General features: G+C 39.9%; 1 protein-coding gene across 2 annotated transcripts in view; it reads right to left on the bottom strand.

Annotated features, from left to right (window-relative positions):
- MLLT3 (MLLT3 super elongation complex subunit) overlaps window positions 1-25,092 on the bottom strand; it is a 125,636-nt gene extending 100,544 nt beyond the window's left edge. The window contains exons 1-2 of one of the 2 annotated variants that reach the window (XM_085041947.1): window positions 24,841-25,092; window positions 24,162-24,342 (exon numbers count right to left, since the gene is read on the bottom strand). In XM_085041947.1, the coding sequence (XP_084898073.1) occupies window positions 24,162-24,342; window positions 24,841-24,852 (193 nt within the window). In that variant the 5' untranslated portion in view covers window positions 24,853-25,092. The remainder of the gene's footprint in view (window positions 1-24,161; window positions 24,343-24,840) is intronic. The other variant, XM_085041946.1, reaches the window with a different exon arrangement.
- Between the last annotated feature and the right edge of the window lie 226 nt (window positions 25,093-25,318).

Raw genomic sequence — 25,318 nt, 5'->3', positions numbered from 1 at the left:
AAAATATATATAAATATATTTTAAAAAAATTATTTCTCCCTTTCTCCAGAAAGTGGCTAAGGCATGATTTAGCCTTCTGACAATTTAAGCATCTATCTAAATTTTCTATATTTACATGCAGGGCATTGAAGCACTCCTTTAAAATTCACTTGCTCTCTCCTCCTCCCTTTCCACCCCAAATTCAGGCAAAAACTCATTTTAACAATAAACTGACTGAACCAGGTGAGAAGCAACAAGAGACAGAAGACTCTCGAACAGACAACTCTCAACTACTTGCAGGTATTCTGGTGTTACCTAATACAGAAAAACAAAATTAAAAATTTGGGGCAGATTTATCTTCACTCCCAATATAAGAAACTGTACCTTACAAGCACAGAGTTGTAGTCCTATACAACACTGTGTTTTTCCTTCAAATCCTTTGATCTTTCTTTAATGTAAATGGACTGAAAATCATTTGCCTTTTTCAAGGATCAATCTTTCAAATCTCTGCAAATCTCAAGGGTAGCTTCTCATATACAGTTAATCACTTAAACATGACAGGCAGGAAGAAAAAAAAAACATGAACTAGAACTACTAATAAAATAAAAGAGGATGAGAAGGGTTTGGATTTGTAATAGCTGGAAAACTCCTTTTCAGACAGGAAATACTTTCATTCCTTAGAAAGTAAATTTCAGCATCAAGTACAGCAAAGAAACAATCCAGGGATGAATTCAACTGACTTATAAGGAAGGATAGACAGGAAGAGAAAAAAATAGAAAAGTATCATTAAGATGCTGTCACATTTGAATCTGCTTCCCAAGCATTTCCTGAGACAGCAGTGCCTCTTAATTCATCTTGGAGATGTGAGATCTCAGCTAGTTCCAGTTTCTCCATGTTTGTATTTAAATTTTCCTTTTTCTTTATAAAACCTTCCAAAAAGCCTTTAGTTCTCTAGCAACAGATTTATCCTCTGTTCCTTTTGCAGACCCCAAATTTTCCTATGCAAGGAGGAGAATCTGTTTTGTTAGCTGTAGCAGGAAATGCCAACACTTTAGTTTCAGAGCCATAAGCACTGCAAATCAAAACATTCTAAGCAAATCTTAAAAATTACAAAGGGCTAAAAATTATATTTCTCTTGTGATCTCTGTTCATGCAATGGAACACCCCATGCAAAAATCTAAAATCTGGTGAAACCAAATTGGCCACTTGTCTCATTACTTCTCTGACCATAACCAAAAATGGATGTCAGGAGAAAACAATAACAACAAGGAATAATACAGTCAGGCTTCGTACATACATTTTCTCTATTTGAAATCAAGCATCACTGAAAATTACAAAGAAATTTAAATGAGTAAAATTTGAGCATTTGCCCAGAGTTGTGGATGCCCCACCCCTGGCAGTGTTCAAGATCAGGCTGGATGGGACTTTGAGCAACCTGGTCTAGTGAAATGTGTTTCTGCCCATTGGCAAGGGCGTTGAAACTACATGATATTTAAGGTTCTTCCAACTCAAACCACTCTGTGAGAAATGGTAACTGCTACATTCTAACTCCTTGATCACCTTTCCTAGGATGAACTTCTCCCATCACCTCCTGGAAATGCACAACCTTGCATTGTGACATCCACAGCACACTGCAGCCATCAGTTTCACGGTACAGATTCTGACAGAGTGCAAATCAGGAAGACAGTTTTGGGCTACATGCATAATTTTTTTGCTAGTATCAGGCCTCTATCTACATCTTCTGCTACATCACAGAGCAGTTGAGGTTGGAGGGCACCATGAAAGTCTCCTTTTTGTCCTGAATTCCACTCCGCTTCAGTGTCCCTTTCTCTGACCACTTCCCACCCCAAGAAGAAAAGGTTTCTCAAGGACTGTTGAAGTTCACGCATCTTAAAGAATGGAGGTTCTAAATAACATCAACCAGCATTTGGCCATCTGCACAGTTTTGAAAGAAAAAAAGAGGTTCGGTCATTTCAGATGGAATTTTCTATACTTCAATGTGCGCCCATTGCCTCTTGTCCCGTTGGTGGACACCACTGAAAAAAGCCTGGTTTCCTCTTCCTTATATCTGTTTGTTACCTAAGGTAACAGTGCTGAACTCACCACCAAAATAAGAAACTATTCTTAAGTATTTCTGTGTTGACCATGTGTAGCACTCCCTTAGCTTTAGTACATTTTCAACAGTTACATTTAAATGCATTCAGTGCTGGCTATTAAGTTACAATACGTACATTGCTATGTCAGCTACTATGTTTGTTAATCTAATGCAAACACCTTCCAATATCAAGACCACAAACTAAAGTTTAACGCACACCTACTGCAGCTTTCCAGACTCAGTAACCTTCCATGAAGTCAGTTATTTAAGATTTATAAAAATGTACCCATAACATAACACCTGGGTATTTCTCTGTTACAGTATTATAATGGCAAAGCTTAAATTAACATCATAAGCATTTGATAGCATCTATCTGGCTATCTGTTTTAGGGAAAGCCTTCTGAAATAAATGAAACATGCCATGAACCATGTGCCATAAATCAGCAATATAAACTCTAAATATTTAATTAATAAAAAATTCATATACATCCTAGTCATCCCCAAACAACTTCCATGAAGTCCAGAAATCAAAACTTGACTGTTAAGTATGAAATCAGTTGCCTCTTTAGTACAATTTCCCTCTGCAAAATGCTAGCAATAATCCATTACTTTTCTCCTACTAGTATCAGACTACTGGCAGGGGAGGAAAGGGAAGAAAAAGAACTATGGCCAAAAAGCAGATTTCAAAAATATGTTAAAGGAAGGTTTTTAGGGTACCGGAAAAGGGCTCAGAAAAAAAAAGTTAAACTATTTTAAGTGTGACATAAAGAAAAAACTGCTTCCAATTATAGTAATCAGCACCATTTTACATACTTGACAGAAATCAAACAGTATAGTAATTCCCAAATTGTGTATCATGAGAAAAAAAAGTACCGTTATTGGCAGAATATCTTTTTTTCCAAGGCAATGGGAAAAGAGAATGACAGAACTTAAAAAAACCAAAGGCTTCAGGCCTGCAAACATTTAGGCAAGTATGCAGCTTCATGCATGTGCCTCAGAGGGTTTTACTACTGTGTTCAAGAATTTGCATTTTCAGGCCCAAGGTGTTGGAATTTCTTTTTTAAAAGAAATCTCATGTTTCAAAGCAAACTATGTTAATAAAGACACAAAAGTTTTCATTAAGCTAATAATCTTTAAAAAGAAATTAACAAACTTTGACAAATTTTTCAAAACATATAAAAAATACAAGCCCATGTATTAGACTTCTAAGATACCTGAGGGTGCCAGAGGGGAGGAGGCAGCTGCTATTTTTTCAAAACAACATACATGTGTTAAAGCACAGTTCTCATTGGACTCAAACTGCTATCCACAACTACTCATAACCACGGTAGAGGCCATTAAGACTCTCCTTTTATAAAACCTGAAGTATCAGAAGGCAGGATTAGTTGGATACACAGCACGAACAACCTGCTTGCCAGTTTAATGTAGGAGACAGTGCTGTCACTGACATCACACAACGATGAAACAGTTTTGACCTTTTCTTAACCAGCTAAAAATCCCAAAATAATGTAACAATCACAAAGCTTTTCAGAGTGAGGGGAAAAAAAAGAAGAAAGAACACAAAACCCCAAACAATAAAAAGGTGAAATTACAACACCTATCTAGGCCAAAGCAAGTGAAAGTAAAACCTGCTTGTACTACAATGTATTAAATGACTAACAAAATCTTATTCAAAATTTTTTTTGCAGGAGGATTTCCTCATTTTACTTATCACAGATCTGATTGAGAAGAGTGAATTTGCACCTTTTAATTTTTTTGTGGAATAGTTTTTTCCCCTTGGCTCTTCGAACAACTTGTCTCATTGTTAAGTCTTGCAGTTTATAATCAGTAAAGGTATGGGGTGAGTAACAACCGGCTGGATCTAATCCAAGGAATCTCCACTCTAGTTTTTCACTCATTGTCCTTTACAATCTCATACTCATTGAGGTTCCAAATTTCTAACATAGTGCAGAATTGCTCTCTCTCTCCAACAAGGTGTAATCTACACGAGAACCAAGTTCACCACTTGCAGACAGCCATGGCAATTTCTGCGTCTCACAGGAATGTTAACACAAAACTGCATCTGCAAACACATAAGTCAAATGATAATTGTTTAAAGACCTGTGGGTAACTTTGCTTTGCTAAACACTGAACTAGGGAAAATATTCACCCTAGATCTCCTGGTGAGTCTGTGCTCACCACTTTTCCCACACACTTCCCCTTTGAGTCTTGACAAATGCCCACAGTACATCTTCCCTCCACAGAATGAAGATAAAGCCTAAGCATTTCCTATACAGGCTTTCATCATAAAAAACCACCCACCACTCCTCACCTCACCTAAGGCAATTCCACAAGCCAGGAAATGCCTGCCAAAAGGCATTGAAAATTTGAAAAGGGTAAGACCAACTCGAGCTAACCACTGTGGACTATCCATGTTTTGGATGACGTCGTGGTTTCACCCTGGCCAAATGTCAGGCACTTATGGTATCTGCTCTTGCCTGCCACAGCTGGGCAAAGGAGAGAGGGGGAAAAAAGTTCACACACACACACAAAGGAGTCATGTTTTGAGAGAAGGAGCCAGCAGAAGACACAGGGAGGGCAACACAGGCTGAAACTTAAAGTTGCAAAGTGATTCATGAGCCTAACAGAGTCAGAGGAAGATAATGAGAAGTAAAATAAAGTCCTTAAGACACTGTTTCTCCACTCACTCCCCTCCCTCCTTCCCACCAGCAGCACAGGGGGACAGGGTATGGGGGTTTGGTCAGTCCATCATTGAGATCTTCCGCTGCCCAGACAGAGGAGTCCTCTACGTTGCCGTGGGTCCCTTCCATGGAGGACAGTCCTCTGTGAAGTTTTCTGGTGTGGGTCCAAATCTCATGAGCAGCAGTCTGCCCGAATCTGCTGCAACATGAGCCTCCCAGACAGTCCTCCCAAAACTGCTGCCGTGTGGGCCCCTTGTCCATGGGATGCAGTCCTCCAAGGCCAGGCTGTTTCCATCTCGGGACCAAGGCCTCTCTCTCCACTGCAGCTCCCACTGGATCACAGCTTCCTCCACAGCAGGAACCCACCTGCTCCTCTGCTGTGGGCACCTCCCCACGGGCTGTGGGTGGATCTCTGCACCCCTGTGAACTCCATGGGCTGCAGGGGGACCTCCTGCTCCCCCCATGGTCTTCACCACAGCTAGCAGAGGGTTGTCAGCTCTGGCGCCTGGAGCACCTCCTCCCCACCTTCTTCACTGACCTTGGTGTCTCCATGCTGTTTTCCCCTCACATATTCTCACCTCCTTCCCCTCCTCGGGCTAAAAAGAAGTGTGTGCTCACATTGCTTTGATTCTTCTTAAACTTGTTTTCACAGAGGTGTAACCAACATCCCTAATTGACCCAGGCTTGGTCAGTGGCATCATCATCTTCAGAGCCATCAGAGATTGGCTCTGCTGGACATGGTGAAAATGTCCAGAACCTTCACACAGGACACGCAGGAGCCATCTCTTTGGCCCCACTCCCAACTACCAAAAACTGGACCAAGCAAAACCAACACAGATGAGCAAGACCCTCTCTACCTTTTTTTGTTTGCACTCCTGTTGATTTCAAGGCCATGCTTCTCAAGTTAATCCATTCAAAAGCTTGGTAAGGGGGTTCAGTTGTACTGACACTCCAGGTATTTAACTTCTGAAAAATCCAATCAATTTGTTTCTAACTATATGCTATGCTGGAAAAGAATAGCTACAATTCCACTAGAGAAGGTTAGATAAAGTTTTAATATTTTTAATAAAATGCCTTATGGACAGATAGATTCTAAGGGTTTGTATGACAAAAGCTTGAAACTTCAGATTACTTTGCTGTAACCTGAGAGGCACAGCATGCAGCACAACACCATTGACTTTAATTGGCCCCCTAAAAAAATCACTTGAAATAGCTTTTTGAAAAAATGTCAGAAGACTTTTGCATCTGGCCCCATTCATATCACTATACATGCAGGATAAACAAATTGACCATTATGAGAGAGAAATGTTTGGACATGTGATTTAAAAGCTTCTTCATCCGTCACCTTGCTTAAATGAATCACCTCTGTATTTCATACTTATTAATCCTATCTTGATGACACCAGAAATCTCCATTGCTGAAATCCTTCGTGATGTCATACCCTGTATTTTGAACACTACTGGGAGCAAGCAAAAGGAGAAAGCAGCAGACTATTCTACCTTTTTAAATACTCAGTGAAGACACGAGTCAACCTTACAGGACAGAAAACAGCCCCCGCACTTCTGCCTACCCTCAGCAACACAAGTCAAGAATTTTCTTTTGTTGCTAGTGAGGCAACAAAATCTATAATCCAAAAGATCACAACAACTAACAAGGGCCACAACTTCTTTTTTTTTGTTATTTTACATGAGCATGAAGTTTCATGCATGCTGAAACCAGCAGCAACATGGAAGAGGACTCTAGACAGATGTACTAACCAGTTGCTGCTCTCCAATTTGGAAGGAGCATTTCATTTTTGCCAAGTAATTGGCGCAAGTCTTCAGGCTTATATGAAGAAACAGTGTTTGCATCTTTCAAGCCCGTCCATGTTCTACCACTGACAGGAATGCAAAAAAACACCCCACAATCCTAACAATGCTGTTCCTTGGCTAGATGCTGTGGAACAGTCTTTTAGAAGTCTGACATGGTGTACCAAGTGCCAGAAGACCCACTGGAAGTGCCACACCTTTAAACTCTGCCCATTCAGAATCAAAAATCTGGTTTACTTTCTTGGATCTGGAAGTTACTCTTCGGCTGTAGAAGATAATTTGACATCAGCAGAGAACCTCTCAATTTCAAATTTCCACCAAACTCAGGCTGATGGCATGAATCAGGAAGTCATGAGTTATAAATAAAAAAAAATTTGCACTGTTTTTATGAAGTCAGGACTGTTGCCAAGTTATGAATTTCTTTAGGAAAATGAACAGGTGGTTTGGCTTCAGTATGGATCAGCTCCTCTGTAGAATGTTAAAGTAGTGGTTTTGGTATACAACTGTCAAAACCATAAGAAGTGGCCTGAGTCAGCACTGACCTCCTCTGTTTATCTTTAGAGAAATTTAACACTTTGCATCCAATTAAATCTGTCACAAATCAATAATGCTGTCACATTTTAGTTACATGTCCACATTCGACCACAACACTATAAAAGCCTGTTGAGTTACGAGCCTGTAGTAGAGAGAAATTGGAGAGCTGGGCAGGCAGAATTCAGCTCTCACATCACTGACAAACTGCAGCTTACTCTCCATCACTAGTATACCATTCAGTTACAACACCACTATGACTGTGCCAGTGTGCCAAGTGGAGGCTTTTAAAAGAGCACATTGAACTAACTGGCATATCTTAAAGTGTTACTGCAACAACATTCATCTCTGGCATCAGATCAGGAGACTAGAGAAAAAAAATGCTTGCTCTTTTTGGTCAAATACTGTAGAAGAAAAGATTTTGAGGTACTTTCCCTTCTTCCCTGCAAATATCAAACACAAGAAGTAGTTTGATTAATTTATTTGGGGATTTGAGATTACCAGTTGGGAAACGAATTAGACAGTTTAAATGCTCTCACACAAAAACAAATCAACATAAACCAGAGTAAAAAAAAATTCAAGGATGTACACAGAACACAAAAAGCATAAACCTGAGTTGCATGGACACCACAGACACCTGAAGGAGTAAGCCCAGGTTTGTCATGACCACAATAGAAGTTTTTAAACCCCTTGCTTAGTTGGGCAGGGAAGTTTCACGGAGTACTACATGACTTTCACACTGGTAACCTTGAAAGCATTCAAATAAAGAGGGAATTCACTGCTCTTCAGAAACTTACAAACTCTGAAAATACAAGACAGTTCCCTTTTCTGGCCTTCCTTATCCCCTGAGTAAACAGAGTATCACAGGCCACTTCAAGAAAAACAAAATGTATCACTGGAAAAAACAGAAGAAAAAAGCTTTTTGAAGTATTACATTATTTTCTTTTTAAGTGAAAAGCTTTCTATTACCCTTTCCGTACTACAGATCTGTAGGGTTCCTAGTTGGCAGATAATAATTTGTCATCTAGAGTAGAAACTTTTGCCCAAGCTTTGCAATTTCCTTTGGATCTTAAAAATTAATACTGCAGTCTCCTGTAACTCCCAAACATGCTGCAAAGTCTGCAGGTCTTAGAAGTGAAATTTACTAAAAGTACCGTTCTACACTAAGTTAAAGTTTCTTGTACAAAAGTGTCAGAGCCAAGACCACAATACATCAGCAGCAACACCAAAGCAATACTTACTCATTCAAACAATTTAAGGATGTCTCTTGTTTTAACACAGTATCTCATCTTATGTGACAAGCTTCCACTGAAATAGATGAGCCATCCATTTTGACAGCAGGCTGCACCCACACTTACCAAGTCACAAGTCACAAACTCTATTACATTGTTTGTTGTATGCATGAATCCAGTTGTATTCACAAGAGCTCTGAGAACAAAATTAGTTGTCTAGAAATCGGGACAGCAATCCTCGAGAAAGAGGAAGATGAGAACGAAGTATTTAAGTGGGGTGTTGAGCAACTACAGAACAGCTTATTTTCATCCTTAACTAAGGCACAGTAAGATTAGTCATAATGCACTTCAGCTTGGTAGATGAGTTCACAAGCTGCAAATCACTTTCTGCAGCTAGAGATCTTATTTTATAGATGTTTGAAAGGGATCATGTTCAGGGTTTTTTTGCTATAAACTTTACACAGGAAATAAAGACATAGCAGCAGCAAGTACAAAGAAGTGGTATAAACAAGGCCCCTTGTAAGGACCCATTACCTTTTAAAGTCTCTCAGGCACTCTTAGCATTCACAGAGAGAATGGATGCACTTCAGATTCTTACCCAAGAGCTACAATATATACACAAGAGCAGGATACACATATTAGCAAATGGAAAATAAACTACTCTGGGTGCCTCAGCTAGAGCACAGAGACCAAGATAATCAGAAATGCCACATGACTGACACTTTAGAAGCCGAGAATGGGGACAGTATGGAATGAAAAACTCACAAAGGCACTTCACCTACCACAGACTGTGTACACTTCCTTTGCACAAAGACAATCAAGGGGAAAACTGCAACCAAATGAGACCACACGAGCACATAAAGTAAAAGACACACAGCAAATGCACCTCCTCTTTTCCTGCGGACTAGTTCACAGGCCAGAGATGCCCACAAATCACAACAAACTACATCAACTTTTAACTTAATTCTGTTTCACAACACCACAAATAAGACCTCAAATTTATTTATTACTAGGAACTTGTTGAAAGTGAATTCAGTATAGCCCTGATGTTAGAACAGGTGGCTGGAGAGTCCCCCTTCACATGCCAGTTGAGTTTAGTGTGCCATGAGGTTGAAAGCTACTTGAGATAACATCCAAAATCTCCACCCTGTTACTGCTCCACAACTGAACAACTTTTTAACAGTTTACAAAGTAAATTACATGAGAAATGGCTTACGCTATGCAATGCTCAAACTATCAACTGCACTGTCAAGTTGCACCCAAGTTACCTTAAGTGATAAATCCTCTAACATAGCTTGAATGTCAATTCAGTTCAAGCTAAATATTAAATTGTGCAATTTCTCACACCTCACTGCACGGAAGTATTTGCACCAGGCATTTGTCCTTCATCTTGGATCAACTGTATGGTTTCCATTTCTGGCAAAAAACTTTTCAAAAAATGGAAATGGAATACACATTCAATGCAATACAAAGTTCACAAGAATCCAAACCCTCACCATCTACTTTTAAACAATCCTGTCCCAGCAAGGACATTGTTAGCTCACTGAGAAGCCCAAGAATTGAACCTTGAGCAATGCTGTACAAAAAGGACAGTACTTGTCAGGCCAAATTACAGATATTAGCAAGACAACTCAAATCAGGAGACAACACTCAAATACCATAAACTGAGAAGAAATAGCTATGTCTTAAAAGCAAGAATTAGTTGCTGACAAAGACCCACAGTCTATATGACAAGCACACATACAAATCTTAAGGTGTTTGTTCCATCTTTAATAGACAACTGTGAAAGCTGGAAACCAGCTAAGGGTATAACCAGAGAGGCTAAAAGCTATTGTGAACAAACAGCTTTAAATAAAGAGATCTAGAAGGAATGAATTTAAGACAAAGCCCTCAACTTATTAAAATGTCCAGTCATCTCCAGATACCACAAGACAAATGCAAAATAAAGAAATCAGTCTTTTTAGTGACAAAAGTCCACTGGTAGCAAGATGAATGGCATTAATTTTTGAGATAAAAATCTCTCAGAGACTTTCAGAGTAAGAGCTAACAGGATACTGAGATTTGATAGGCCAAGCCAGTACTAGAAGTGCCAAAACTCGCTCATGTATCAAGTTAAGCCCAACAGCAAACAGAAGTTTCATTGCTTCTTGAACAATATTAACATTCCAAAAGAAATTAGCAGCTTTCAAGAACGAGAAAAAAATCAGAGACAAAGAAATCTGCTGTGCTTAATTATTAAAAACAGCTTGGATGTCTGCAGGTCTACACAGACAAGTACAAGGATGAGTACTGGAGCAGAACTGTTAGCCTCTGCTATGCTCAGCGTGCTGTACTGGATCATTCATTTTTCTAGGTCTCAAATTTTCATTTTTAAGTTTGACCATTTTTTGCTTTCATGCTCTGCTGTATTTACCGAGTATAGACTATTGCCAACTAAATGCTAAACAGTGGTTGCAGTATTGCCTTGATGTCCTTATAACTGTTAAGAAAATTCCTTATAATGGAATTTTCATCTGCCGCCAACTGGTTTTGTTACTTTACCAAGTGACCTGCAGTTCCACATCTCTTCAGACATGCACAGAGACATGACTACAGGTCCCCTAATCATGGCTATTAGGTTCTCCTAATGCCAAGTCACATCTCTTTACATGCTACTTTTTTTCTAAGAACTTATCTTCCAGCACTTGCTACTACCACAAGCCACTGAATAGCATCCCAGAGAACACTTCTTCCCTGCATCACTCCCCTACACCAGGCTCTGGGATAACTTCACATATATATTCACACATTCAGAGTACTCTGCACAGCCAAGTGGAAAACAAAACAAGTACAAGTAAGGTACTGTCACCAAGTGCTCACCAGCATAGAAGAAAAAACTCCTTAGTTGCGATTCAGTGCTTTCTAACCCCTGGTTTCCAAGTAAGATTAATACTAACATTTCAAGAGGGCTTCCCCAAGCAACCAAGAAGGTATCAAACTACAGTTTCTGACTGGCACACTTTTCAATCACAAATGGTACCAGGACAAGTAATTTGGAGCAAGACTTCCAGAGACAGCAAGGGCATCAAGCTTATAAAAAAAAAAAAAAAAAACTAATCCAAATTTTCCAGAAGTGAGGTTACTTGAACTATTTATTCATACTGCTGCATAGGTTTGCATGAATTCTGCTTCTGACTTAATAGTAATTAAGTTCATATTAATCTGTACATTTTGGATGGTGTGATCTAAAGGTACTAAATGAAAAAACAAATGTGCAATTTCACAGTGCAAGTACAGTATTAAATATCCTTGAAGTAGACAAGGTCCTTTATAACTTTTCTTCAACAGAAAGCTTTCTAAACCCTGTTTCCTTTTTGTTCCTTTGAGAAAATGGAGAAGCAATTAGCATTTACAGCTTAGTTCCTGCTTCCAAAATGCCCCTTTAGCTTTTTTTATTATTTTTATGGTGGATATAAATCGCACCAAATTGTCAAATCACAGCTATTTTCTATGCTACCTATACAAGTAGGGCTGATTTCTGGCAAGCCATAAAACAATTATGGCTGAATTCCTGTAGCCCTTTGATATTCCAGCTTGCCTGTAGGGCTTCAAAGCCATCTTAAGGCAACGCTAAAAATCTAATTTCCAGAAGGCACAGAAGGAAAATTAAGCATATCAATTCCCACATGTTCAAACAGGAACACAGCAAAATCTTAGCACTGGGATGATTATGTTTGAAAGTGACTGAGAACAAACACAGATAAGATACAGCAACAGCTTAAATCAATACTGCCTCACAGAAGACAAAGATACAGATACATTGAGAAACAGTGGCACACTACACCTCATTGCTCAGCACTTTTTGCAAATTAGGAAGCACATTTTCCGGCTTGAGCATTCAGCTCTCAGCCCTTCTTGTGTAGAAGCAAAGAAGGAGGTGGGAAATAATCATAACTTGTAAGAGGAAATGCAAAAACTGCCCAAGTCTGCAGAGGAAGCAAAGACATGATCCTTCCCTTTAAGGTACTGATATTGCAGTAACAAATTACAAACACAGAGTTTCAACTATGACAGGAACCTGAGAATTTACACAGGTGCATTTTACATTTGCACTATTATTATTTATAATATGGAAGGGTCTCCCTCTCATTTAAGCTGGGGAAGCTGGTTCTTGCTGTACCAACATGATTTCTGGTAACCATGAAACATCTCTGAGAAAGGCAGGAGGCAACACTATAACCCCTTTAAATAACTCCAGCAACATTTTTGCCCCTTAATCTGGAATTTAGAAGAGATTCACCTGAACAAATTAAAGACTGATTACTATATTTCTTTGCATGAGAGAAACTTCCATGGTGGCTAAAGAAAGCACTATTACAGTAGTGTAATTCACACTGGTGTAGACACACAAAAAATGCAAAACATTTTTAAACTCCTTGCTACTCAAGTGTCTGATGTTTTTTGATAAAAGGCTAAAAAAATTTTGCCAGTAATTCCTATTCATGTGCACAGACACACATGAATGTAAATACACAGAGTCAATATTAAATCAGAATTATGTATTCTCTATTCTAGAGTTACAATTTCCATAAATGAGGCACATGCAACCACGTCACATTTTTTCTTCTCACAGAATGAATTCACTGGTTCCAGAGGTGCTGCAGAAAATTAGCAAAATCCAAAACCATCAAACCACCAAAAATCCCAGAAAAAACAACAATTTCATTCCATCTTCTTAAGAATAAGCACCAATCTGGTGATCATCTCTAACAAATGGTTCAGTCAATAAAGTGAATATCAAAAAAGGAAGAGTAACTTTTAATATCTGCCCTTTCCTGATTGGCGCCCACCTACTATTCTTTTGTGGCATTCCTATTCTTTTGTGGAAGCATGTGAACATGCTTCTCATGATCATTTAGCATTTGCCCTAATTTTTATGACATCCACTCTTCTTAATGTTGAGAAGGAAAATGGCAAAAACCCTTTCAATACCATACCTGGCCATTGCTGGAGACATTATGTACTTCGTGTATCTCTAACCTGCAGTTAAATCATTGGGTCCCCAATGGGCCCCCACACTGGTTTTGTGAAAACTTTTATACAAGTGGTTTAGACACCAGCTATGTAATATTCATGTACAGTACAACAGGCTGCATAAAAATACATGAAAGAAAATAATCCTCTCCAGAGAGCAGGAAGAAGAAGCCTTACCTTTAGTGCCTGATTGCATGCCAGTCTTAATCATCATTAATTTCTTTTGGTGTTTTTCATACAAAGATACAGATGCCAGTTTTCTCTATTTTGGAATAGAACTGTTCAGTAAAAGAATGTTCCAGAAATTCTCTGAGTTTAGATTAAGTGACTGAAGTTTCAAGGCAAACAAACTGATCTAATCACTGCATTAGATTCCAAAATCACTTATTGTTAAAGTTAAAAAGAGGTTGTTATGCCTCTCAAGCTACAGTATATGCAAACACTTGTAGAAATCGTGTGCTAGCTCTACAGCTTAAAACAATACAGACATACCAAATGCTCATTAACAGTTTTTCAAAACCAGAGGTTAATTTAGATTTTCATCAAGAAAATACTATTGTCTAGATCTAAGGACAGACTACAGAGGAAGAAAGTTAAACCAAAATGTAAAATTTTTCATTGTCTACAATACAAATGATGACAAGCTCCCAGATCTAAACTACACCTACATAAAACAAAAAAAAACCCCAAAAACAACAAAACACAAAAGCAAACAAACAAAAGCCACAATTTAAATATTCCATATTGAAACACAATAGGTACTTTTGACTGTATGCTTAAAATGTCAATCTACAAGTAGTTTATTGGTATTTCAACTAATGTAAATTTCAGTTCAGGCATTAAGACAAAAATGCAAGGAAATATCCCTGCAGTCCAAGATCAGTAATCCAATACAACTAAACTTTTGTTTCAGTACTTACAAGGTCTGCAGCGATTGTTTAACTTTGCCTATATTATATCACAAGTTCAAGGAAGTAACCCAATATAGAGCTGCTTCACAGAAACCAGTTTGTTTCTATTTAGTTTACAGGCAATATCCACTAGAACAGCAGTGCTAGGATTGGATAGCAGTGCCTGCAGAGGCAAACAAGTTCTTCACTGATGCTGGCTGCCTTATTTGATTTAGGTTCAAGGGCTGGTCTTGGTGTATTTGCACACAACTGCCAAAGGCATTTAAAGAGCTTGGATGGAGCTGTATCACAGCTCCAAGTAATTTATATACAAATATTCTACTGCATTTTTAAGTCAGCTGTAACATCTTTTATTAAAAAAATTACCTAGGGAAGAATTATACACAGAATAATAAAAGCCAACATCCCTAAAAGAAAGGATGCTAGGTAACTACAGAGACTGGTTGGAAGGTTATTACCTCCCCATACTTGCACAGAGAAGAGTTTAAGACCACAAGATAGAGAACACATTAATGTGTTCTGGTTGCCTTTTTATTAAGCAAATGAGTGTCACACTAAGACCAATCTCAGAAAAAAAAATAGAGTCTGAGAAGTCTTCCTGAAGTATCGCTAATCTTCAGACAGTAAGGATAATGCAATTGTATTGCTATACTGCCACCTCTATTAACATAACTGTACTGAATTAATGAGTAGACACTAAGTTATGGGTAGAATGCTTTTTGCTGAGAAGACATCACAGCAATATTCTGCAGAAATAGGCTAAAGCCTAGCACAACTGAAGGGGGCCCAAGGAAGCCTCACCAAATTTAAGTTCGGATTTTTTGTTTTAGCATATTTACTAGGTACAAATGGAAGCATTTACAATAGTTACAGAAGCCATGCACTTAATAAAAAAACACTTCAGACGCATTAGTGACAGCCAGGCAAAGACATAATAACTTGAGTGTCAAAAAGATTTAGTCTTAACAGTGCAGAAATTTTACCATAGACAGGAGCAGCCCTTTGCAGCTCCAAGAGACATAACCTTAACAGTATCAACAACAAAACAGATTAGGAACCATCATATATTACAGAGGAATTCACAAGAACAGTAGCTTCTGATTTCAGCATAGCAAACAAAGATTTGTCTGGAAATCTCTAAAGGAAAGACTAAACAAAGCGATATGTTTACAAAACACACCTTTTGTGGATTTTTTAGAGATCAAAAAAAGAAATACATATATATGCTTTCCAAGTATTTTTCTCATCATTATCTCTTTATTCCTTGCTATTCCTCATGCCAATGCCCAGCTCATAATTTTTTAAGTGACGTTTACCTGTTGAGGACTTTTTTTGAATAGTTAACTGACCTTGCTGAAAACTAGCTCAACTGCACTTCCATCCTCTTGTCAGCTACTAAATATAGAGAACAATTCACATAAAAAATTTCCACATTCAGTCTTCAAACACAGCAAAATGCTTCCGTAGCCTTCCTCCCCACTTGTTAAAAGCCCCAGTGTAGATCCTATGCAGTTATCCCCTGGCAGTAGATATCCACCTCTGTCTCCCTGTCTCCCTGTCAGCCTGTCCATTAGGTCCCTCCCTCGCATGCTGCTAGTTCCACACAGGAGTCAGGCTCTGGAATGCAGTGCCTGCTGGGCCAGTGCTCAGCAAAACAAAGTCCCCAAGCCCTGCGAGACACGGACGGGGCAAGCCAGCACACGCTGTGCACAGGACACCGACTCTACGCAGCATCTCCACTTACTAAGCATTCCTCTAGCGAAAGGCAGCAACTGGATATTGGCTGCAAAGGGCTGGGCATTGAATCTGGCTAGAAAGAACAAATCTTACTACTCTGCTTATTAGCAACCATTTCCTTCCCCTAGCAAAAGTATACATCACAGAGGCAAAACAAAACATCTCAAAAAAATATTGCAAGGGCACACTATTCTCTTAAAAGTGAAAGCTTTTCAGCTTTTCATGTTTAGGGATATTAAAGAAACACTTTGTTAGAACTATTTCAAAGCAATATTCAGCCTGTTTCTATGAAAAGGTCTTAATGGAGACTGTACACATATGAATACACTTTATTCTTCCACACAGTTTTGTTTTTTCTTGTAGCCACATAAAGTAATTTTAAGACACCAAGAGTGTCCAGAAATACAGTGAGTCCCCAGGTTGGACAAGAAAAAAAAAAACTAAAACAAAAAAAAAAATATTCAACAAGTTAACCAAAAAACCAAAGTCACAAAAATAAAAATCATCTGGCAACATCCTAGTTAAAAACACTTGCCCTTGAATATTACACCGGATCTGTGCATCTCCATGTTCAGAGAGCACACAAGATTAAGTTTATCCACCTCCCTCCTTTTTTTCAGTAAAACATGGTGCTAATGCTATGATGATATGAATTCCTGCTGTGTAAATTGTTTTTATCAGGTTCTTCAATAAAATATTCACTTGAAATTTACATTATGTAAAATGAAATCTGAATATTTTTTCTTATTATAGATTATAGAGCCTGGTACTGGAAAACAAGAGGAATTAAAATTCCACTTGCCCATTTAATAGCCATGAAACAAAATTCCTCAAGAAAAATTCACTACCAGAAAGGATACTTTGAGTAACACCAAACATATTTGGACCTCACATTTTTCCACACACATGATGGAAAACACCATGATTGCTGGCCTCTAGCCCACAGTGTCAAGTAGCTCTGTTTCCACTGAATCTCCATATTATTCCTTCCTGGATAACTTGCCCTTTAAAGTTTGGACATCAAAGGTAAAATATTGCCTCCCTCTAAGTACACATAGTCCTCCCTTTCCCCTATAAGCCTACACCTTCTCTATCTACCCCTGTCTCAAGATACATGTTCATATTGCCTCTCTCTAGAATGAGCAAAACAATCAGTGTCTGACTGACTTGTCTGGAATTCTTCTGTACAAGCCTTAGAACAGCAGGTGCAAACAGTAAATTTAGACATTGCAAACCACTCTATATCCTAGGAATCATGAGCAAAATCAATGCACCTCACACTCCTCATTTAGTTCTGCTCCTGTTTTGCTCTGTTATGTATAATAATTCACTTTGTCATAGTAACGATCTGAAAGTAGAAATACATATGGCTGGTATTTGCCTTTATGACCAAGACACTCTATGAAAAATACATACACCCTACTGTGTATAGTCCTATTCTTTTTTTTACACAGAATTGTGGACAAGTCACTGAAGTCATAAAATTGCAATTGGTATGCATCAGCTGCTCAGAATATGTCTGAACTCCATTTAAAAGAAATTACATTTGATCTTTTAGATAACATTACAGCTGTCAAGACCTCTGTTATCAAATTTTAAAATCAAACTCACCCAGCACAACAGGGAGCTCAAAGAAACAAACCTGTACTCCTCCAGAAAGCCAGAGCCAGTGCACGAGTTTGGCACAGGATTAATGGTGTGGTACAGCTCATAGCCGGCAGGCAAGGGAGAGAGTTAAGCTAAAGATGCTGATAAGAAACTCTCTGATGACATACATAAATAGATTTAATGTTAAAATCAATTCCCACACAGGTATTTAAGTAAGCATACAAGTATTTTATGTAATAGTCTGTTCTTCCAACCCTTTATATACTAGAAGGCACATCAAAAAGGCAAAAATCACACAAAAAGCAAACAAGATCTTGAATTACAAGCTAAGTGTTTTATGACAAGATGAGAAATCATATTTTCGTGCAAACATATACATGTGTTTGAATTTGACTGTTCCTTTGTCTTCATATATCAATCTCATCTATCAATCACTACCAGGAAGGGAAGAAGATGATCGCCTATGAACTAAATTCTGCTGGTTTAAAATTGCAGGTATCCATCCCAGAAATCTCACAAAAATTCATGTAGTCAAACTTCAGCAACCTATAGACTTAAATCTGGATTAAAACTTTATAAATTAATTGTGTTTTCCCCAGCTAATGCAAGCATCGTCAACAGGCTTTACATTCAGGTTGCCACTATCAAGTCATCTTTTTTACAGATTCTACTAGAACAAAGGACAGATTAATCCCCTTCAACATTTCTCCCCAAAACCTGAATGTAAAATTATAAAAAACCCAAAATCAAACCCTAACCCAACACACTAAAAGACAATCCTAACCATAATGCACAACGTTATTACAAGAATAGCCTTCATACCTTAAAGAGTACCACAAAAAGTAACAAATCTATGGCCAACATTTTACAACTTACTAAATCTTAATAGACATAATTATGTCTGCAGTTCATATTACCTAATCTGTAATTGTAAATAATACATGGTTTAAACATTTCTGACGCATTTATTTTTCTAAGGACAAAAACTGCACAGATGTAAATAGTCGCAATAATAAATACTGAGCAACACAGAAATGCTTAAAATTTAACTACCTCCAGTTTTAATAGAGGTATCTTCTCCCTCATCTTACTACACAACATGATAGATTTGATTTTACACCAAATAATCTGGTTCTCTGTACTTCAAGCAATAATTGTTCTACAGCTATCCAAAAATCTTTGGTACGATAGCCTTGAAACTACACTTCCTGCCATCTAAAATCTGGAAGAGTTACAACCAGTGAATATTAATATTGTAGCTTTAGTAAAAAGTAACTAGAGCTTCTTAAAATTAAAAATACTGTTTCAGCAACTAAATCCTATACAAATTTAACTTAATGTGACATAAATAATCAAGGTTCATCTTTTAAGACTTTAGAGAGTCAGAACTGATTGGCAGCTTCTGGCAGAAACCTGCATTCGCCCTTGCAGAAATATGCTTGCAAGGGGAAGAAATATAAGTAAAAGTAGCATGCATCTCATGCAGGAAAATTAAATCACACATTGAACACATAGATCAAACAATGAAATCACAAAAAAAACCTGCACAAATAGGCTTAAAAAACTAAGTTTTTGACACTGGAGGATGCAGCAGCCCTGTTATTTCCCAGTTTTTTTAGATGGCTTACTTCCAAATAAAGCCTGAGCATTGGCTTTGAATGGGATTATTTTTTGAGTGCTATCAGCAGGGGAAATGATTTATTTTACAGGTTTCCTGTACAAGTAGTATCTTAAAAATCAAAGCCCCCAATTATCTATTGATGTTATTCATGTACATATAAAACTTGATAGCTTCCCTGTATTCAAACCCTTTGCACTTCCTTTTAAGTCTGTGAAATGCCCCTTTGATTTGCATCTGGCTGAATTAGAAAGTGCATCTAAAACCACATGTACTCTCGAAGCATTCACCTTCCTATTCAGCAGCAGCAAACTTAAGTCTCAAAGTTTCCTGTTAAACAAATTAAGGTCTCACTAGATATCAGTCATTTCATGTGACCACTTCGCAACGAAGAGCAACAACTGCCCTAAAAGATGTGGTATCAAGCCTGTATCTATTAGACTGATGCAAAAATAAATTCCTGTGTGCCTATCACACTTAAACAGTTAGGCTCAAGCAAAAATAAGAGGGAACAAAAGGCAAAGAAAACCTAGAAAAAAAGCAAAAATACCTAGAACTGATCAAAGTTCTCACAAGTGTAGCTAAATATTCTACTCAAATACATAGCACAGAACTGATTGCCTGTTTAGTGATCTTGATGGTTTGCCTGAGATAGCTGGTACAAAAAGAAAACTTCAGTCATCTGGGAAGAATCTGCTTATGGTTCCCTATCCTCACACCACTCAGTTCACGAAAATTAATAGAGTTAAGACTCTCATTGGCTTTAATTGGAGTACAAAAAGATTTTGTTTTATAGCTAAAAATCATGAAAAGGAAAATCAAATAAGTAAGAGCAAAAAGCATCTTTTACAGTAGCTAAATCTATTTAAACTGTTATGATTCACTGAAGTCTCATTATGCACTAACTAGACAACGGCAATTAAAACAACCATTGCTGGAAATGTGAGCCTTCTAGAAGACTATTACAGTTGGTCCTTCCTGTAGTAGAATACCAAGCAGCTTTACTTCCATCACTTTTCCATCTCATCGTAAAACTTATTGAGCTAAGAGATGCACTAAACAGCATTGCTCTCAGCTCCACAGACAAAAGCAACATCTACTTTTTAAGTTACAATATTCCAGTGACCAAGCCAGCATTTTCATATTGACTAAGCTTAAGCTATTAGCACAGAAATATTGCCAACCCTTTTGCTTCTTTAACAGGAAAAATTTATCTTGTCAAAATGTACCACTGATTAACAGAAATTTAACCACCCAAAACACACTAGTTCCAATGTCATTTTTGAGGTGTGCTTATGAATCATCAAAACACAAAAGATATATTTCCGTATCCAAGTGAACTACTGTAAGAGAAAGAGTATGTCACGCAACTGCTGAAGAGCACCAGCATTTGTTAGGCAAGAAGAAAATATTTCTACATTGCTTAGCATCATACAATTAATGAGACACATTATGATGCAATAGACACAGCTCCTCTTTTGGAGGCAGTACAGCAGCAGAGCAAAACTAACCACCATCTGGTGACACACCTTGTTTCACAGACATGCTTTAAAATATTTCACTTCTACACACAGGACTATTTTCTTCACATGAATAATGAAAGATAAGTTCACATATTTTGAAATAGAGTATTAAAATTTCTCTGTATCTTCTCTTAACCAATTTACATCAGCATCACATACAAGATTTGAAAATAGCAGTATTTGTGATTGCATGATGATCCTAGAGAGCTTTTGTCTTGCAAATACTTCTCAAAATTGAGTATGAGCATGACTCTACTCTCTTTAATGTGACAAACAATCCTGTAGCCAACCCTCCATGAAACTACTCATGGAAATCAGACAGCAGGAGCAGGCCATTAAATGGGATGAAGTAAAGAGAAACAATCACTGCACACTCCTGTATGCTCTACCATGCAAGGATAAACGTAGGCACTCAGTCATCATAAGGCAAACAGAAAGCAATAAAACCACTGCCAAGCTCAGGATTTTAAGGTGTGACAGACTGAAAGATGAAGAATATTATTTTATTAGGTCACTCGATCTTATCAACAGTTTGTCCCCTGTTAGTCACTATTGCCCTTCCATCCTACCAACACACACAAACCAACCTGCTCTGCACTCCCATGACTGATCATCATTCCAAGCTATGTTGCCACCTTAAAATTAATGCAGCTTTGGAATACAGGACCCTGCTTGCTCTGTGGCAACTATTAGCAGAACAAACACTTGGACACACCTTTGCAAACTCACTGCCAATATCTAGTACTTCCGAAATTTCTAGCATAAACAGCTAAGCAAAGCCACAGTTGTAGCTGGCAAACTGACAGTTTATCCAGCTATTGTCATAAATTTGCAAAGCAAATGACCTGGCAACAATTTATCTCCCTTGTTTCCCCTGGTAGTTGGAATTACTGTGCCCCTAATAAAAAGTGATCTAGGAACAGAAATACTTTATGAGTTAATAACACCTATGATAGCCCATTGATTTATTATTGTCAATTTGATCCACGAGTTTTACAGATAGACCTTAAGACTTAAAATTTTTCCTAACAAGCATACATGTCTGAGCAGCCACTCCTATCACGAATGCAGAGATAAAAAGAACCCTTACCAGACAATTAGGTGTTATTATGGCTAGCCCATATACTAGTACTTGCTATTGATTAATATTGTACACCTAACTTCAGCATGCTATGGCTCAGGAAAAGCTTGCAACATGACCAAGTATCTCCAAGTGGTAAATTATCCTATGCGAAAATAACAAAGTATATAACTGCAGACAAAGTGATGGAAAACAGGTAATTTGACTAACTTGCTAATTTGAATGCATATCGTTCCTATTAAATATGCAACACTTGAGGTATCAAACCAAACTAGTAGCACTGATTTACAGAGACAAAAAAACACCTTAGAACACTTCTGTCAAAATTTTTAACAGCATTTCTAAATTAGAAAGACAAAAAAAAATAGCTTCCATTCACAAGGCACACATTTCCACCACCCTTTTAAACACTTTTCAACAGCAGAAAACATTATAGTTAATTCACACATGGATCATTGCCCCAGTGTGATTTCAAGGACCTGAAATTTCTTCAGCATCAGTAGTTTTAGGAGGCTAAGCAAAGCCCAGAAGTGAATGGAGAGCCTGCCACCCAAGCTAAGGTCTGCAGAATGAGAGAGGCTGCAGAGTTCTCCTACAATTCAAGGCATGTGCAAGCACTGTACAACAAGTTCTCTCCCAGGCTATATAAGAGGGCATCTTTCCCAGCAGCTGCTACATCATGAAAATGATGCATACAAACAAAACCCCAAAATTAACACTTTAAAACAATGACTTAAATGACTGCATAACTGAATTCATCACCTGGAGACATAAAGCACTTCAAGTAGCAAATGATATATCCCGCACTTGCAAAAGTCCTAAACTATATTCTTATTAGCAAGCTCAATATCACACCTGGCAACCAAGTTTAGGCAGCAGACTCATATTCCCAGAGGCCAAACAGCAAATAAATAAATATAGCAGCGATAATAAAAGCAGAGAGGATCACCAACATCCCCCAGACAGACTGGGCTTTAAGTATTAAACACACTTTCTACCACTGATTTCATACAATACATCACCTAATTCACTGAATATGGATAATACTATCTCACCTATTTAGGCTACTCAGCCCTGTTCTCAGGAGTTTTTCTGCCAAACTATTTAGATTGACTTAAAGTCATGTTTTTTGCACAAGAAGTAGAAGACAGCAAGAGGAAGACTCACTAGGGCAACGTGGGCAGTTTAATTCAACAGTAATACTGCAGTATTTCATACAATTCACTGAAAACTGTTTGTGTAGTACTACACTGCTTCACAATAGATTAAAAATATATTCTGACTCTATGAAAATAAAAGAGAATTAATAGCCTATACTTCAGAGGATAAACTCGGGAGCTGAAATACTGTAATTTTTACACTCTGATGCTTAAGGGAAGGGAAGTATTCTAGAGAAAACAGTAACTGACATAAAAACAGACACAGCTTGGTATTTTCCAACTGAGAAACATTAAATCAAACTTCATGTTTTTACTCTACTGCAAAACAAAGGGTTTTTATCTCAACACTCAAAATTTTCCTGTCTTTTGCTCTGTGAACATTCAATTTTTCCCCACCTAACTCCAAGCAGACAGGATTTATGATGATGCTGTTCTAAAGAACCAGAGAAGTACTAGATGCCAATAAAGATTACAGATCAAATAAAAGATAACTCCTAGATCATTGTGTCTGCACAGATAAATAAACCTGCTCACTTCTTTTATTTGTACTGTTACCTCAACCAATCCCATGACAATAATCAAGATGAACAAAGGTTCAGGAAATGTATCCGAAAACAAAAGGCTTCTTACATGTCTCCCAGCCAAACTTGTCTGGGTACATATGCACCACGCATACACACCTTCTGAGATCTTTTCACGTACTCACCAAAGGATGAAGCCCAGGAGATGAGCAAACAGGGTGTTGAGGAAGTCCAAACACAAGTACCAAATCGGAACACAAACACACGTACATGCATCCCTATTCCAGTCATCCAGGACACCACCAGAATAAAGTAACACGTGGGCAAAAATCGCCAGTGAGGACCTACACCGGGACAGAAACCAACTCCGAGCCACTCACAACCGAGAGATCAGAAAGAGTCGGGACCCAGACCCACGGCCGGACCGAGCTCTGCGATCACGGGCAGCCGCGAGTGGACATCGCCGCGGCAGCAAGTTTGTGAAGCGGCAGAGAGGAGCCCCTCCCGACCCCGGACAGCCCTACGAGCGGCGGGAGAAGGGCCCCGGCAGCCCACCACCGTACTGGCGGCCGCTTTTGTTCTCCACCGAGACAGGCACGGACCCATCGGCTGCGCCCGCTCCGGGCCGCCGCGAAGCGCTCATCCCAGGGGAGACCCCACTACCTCTTTTCGGCCTGGGGAAGCTCTCGTGCAGGTGAAAGATGACTTTCTCCACAAAGTGCTGAATGTTGCTGTGCTCAGGCCCTCTGACAAACACCATCCAGTCGTGGGTAAAGCCCTCCACGGTGGGTTTCTTCCTGACCTGGGCTCGGTGTCCCAGCTCCAGCTTCACCTGGACGGCACACTGCAGGGGAAGAGGCAGGGAGCGGCCGGTGAGCGTCCCACTGAGCGGAGGTGGGGCGGGCGGCCGGGGAGAACCGGCCCCATCGCGGGCGGTGCGCGGACATACGGACACAGCGGTACCATACACACAGTAAAAAGGATTTGGTGGGGGGAGAGTTGGCAAAGCTAGCAAGGCACCGCTGCAACAACGGAAAAACGGCCCCGCAGGCGAGGGCGTAGAACAGCTCTCGGTGCCACCGGGAGAGCGCGGGGAGGCGAGCCGGGGCGCGCTGTCAGGGACGCTCCGTCCTCCCCTCGGCGCCTCCGCGCTCGCTGCCCGCGCTGCGGCGGCAGACCACAGCTCCCTCCGAGAGAGCGCGCGCGCCGCGCCGCCGCCGGGAGCAGCGGGAGGCAGGGAAACCCGCACGCCAACAGAAATTCCCGGTCACGCCAGCCCCTTCCCGGCGGCACCGGGCACGGCGAGGCGCAGCGCCGGAGGAGACCCGCGGTACTCACTCACCGAGCCGGCCATGCCTGGGGCGCCGGTTCCGCCGGGGCTCTCGCTGCCGTCCCCCACCCCCACCGCGCAGCCCTAATTCATGAGGACGTGGAGGAGATGGCGGGCGCGCAGAGAAGCGGCGAGCGGGCGACGGGCATCCTCTGCTTCGCTGCTCCCGCCGGCTGCGGCGGCTACCGGCTCTGACTCGCGGCTCCGGCTCCCCGCGCTCCCGTTCCCCGCTGCCCGCGCTCCCTCTCCCCGCCCGCGGCAGCCCCGGCGCTCGCCCCAGCCCCGCCGGCCAGCGCAGCGCCCGCCGCGCATGCGCACCGCGCGCCTGCCTGACACCGGGCGAGGGACACAGTAGTAAGTGCGGGGGGCGGTGCCGGCGCTGAGAGGCAGCCAATGACGGGCGAGCACCTCCGCATGACCCCGCCCATCTCCGCCCGGCCCCGCCCCGCCCCTCCCGCCCTTAAGCTATCAGGTTGCGGGGCCGAGCGGT

Source organism: Lichenostomus cassidix, chromosome Z, assembly GCF_008360975.1.
Source record: "Lichenostomus cassidix isolate B80296 chromosome Z, HeHo_3.0, whole genome shotgun sequence".
NCBI lineage: Eukaryota > Metazoa > Chordata > Aves > Passeriformes > Meliphagidae > Lichenostomus > Lichenostomus cassidix.
This window is presented reverse-complemented; position numbering and strand designations above follow the sequence as displayed.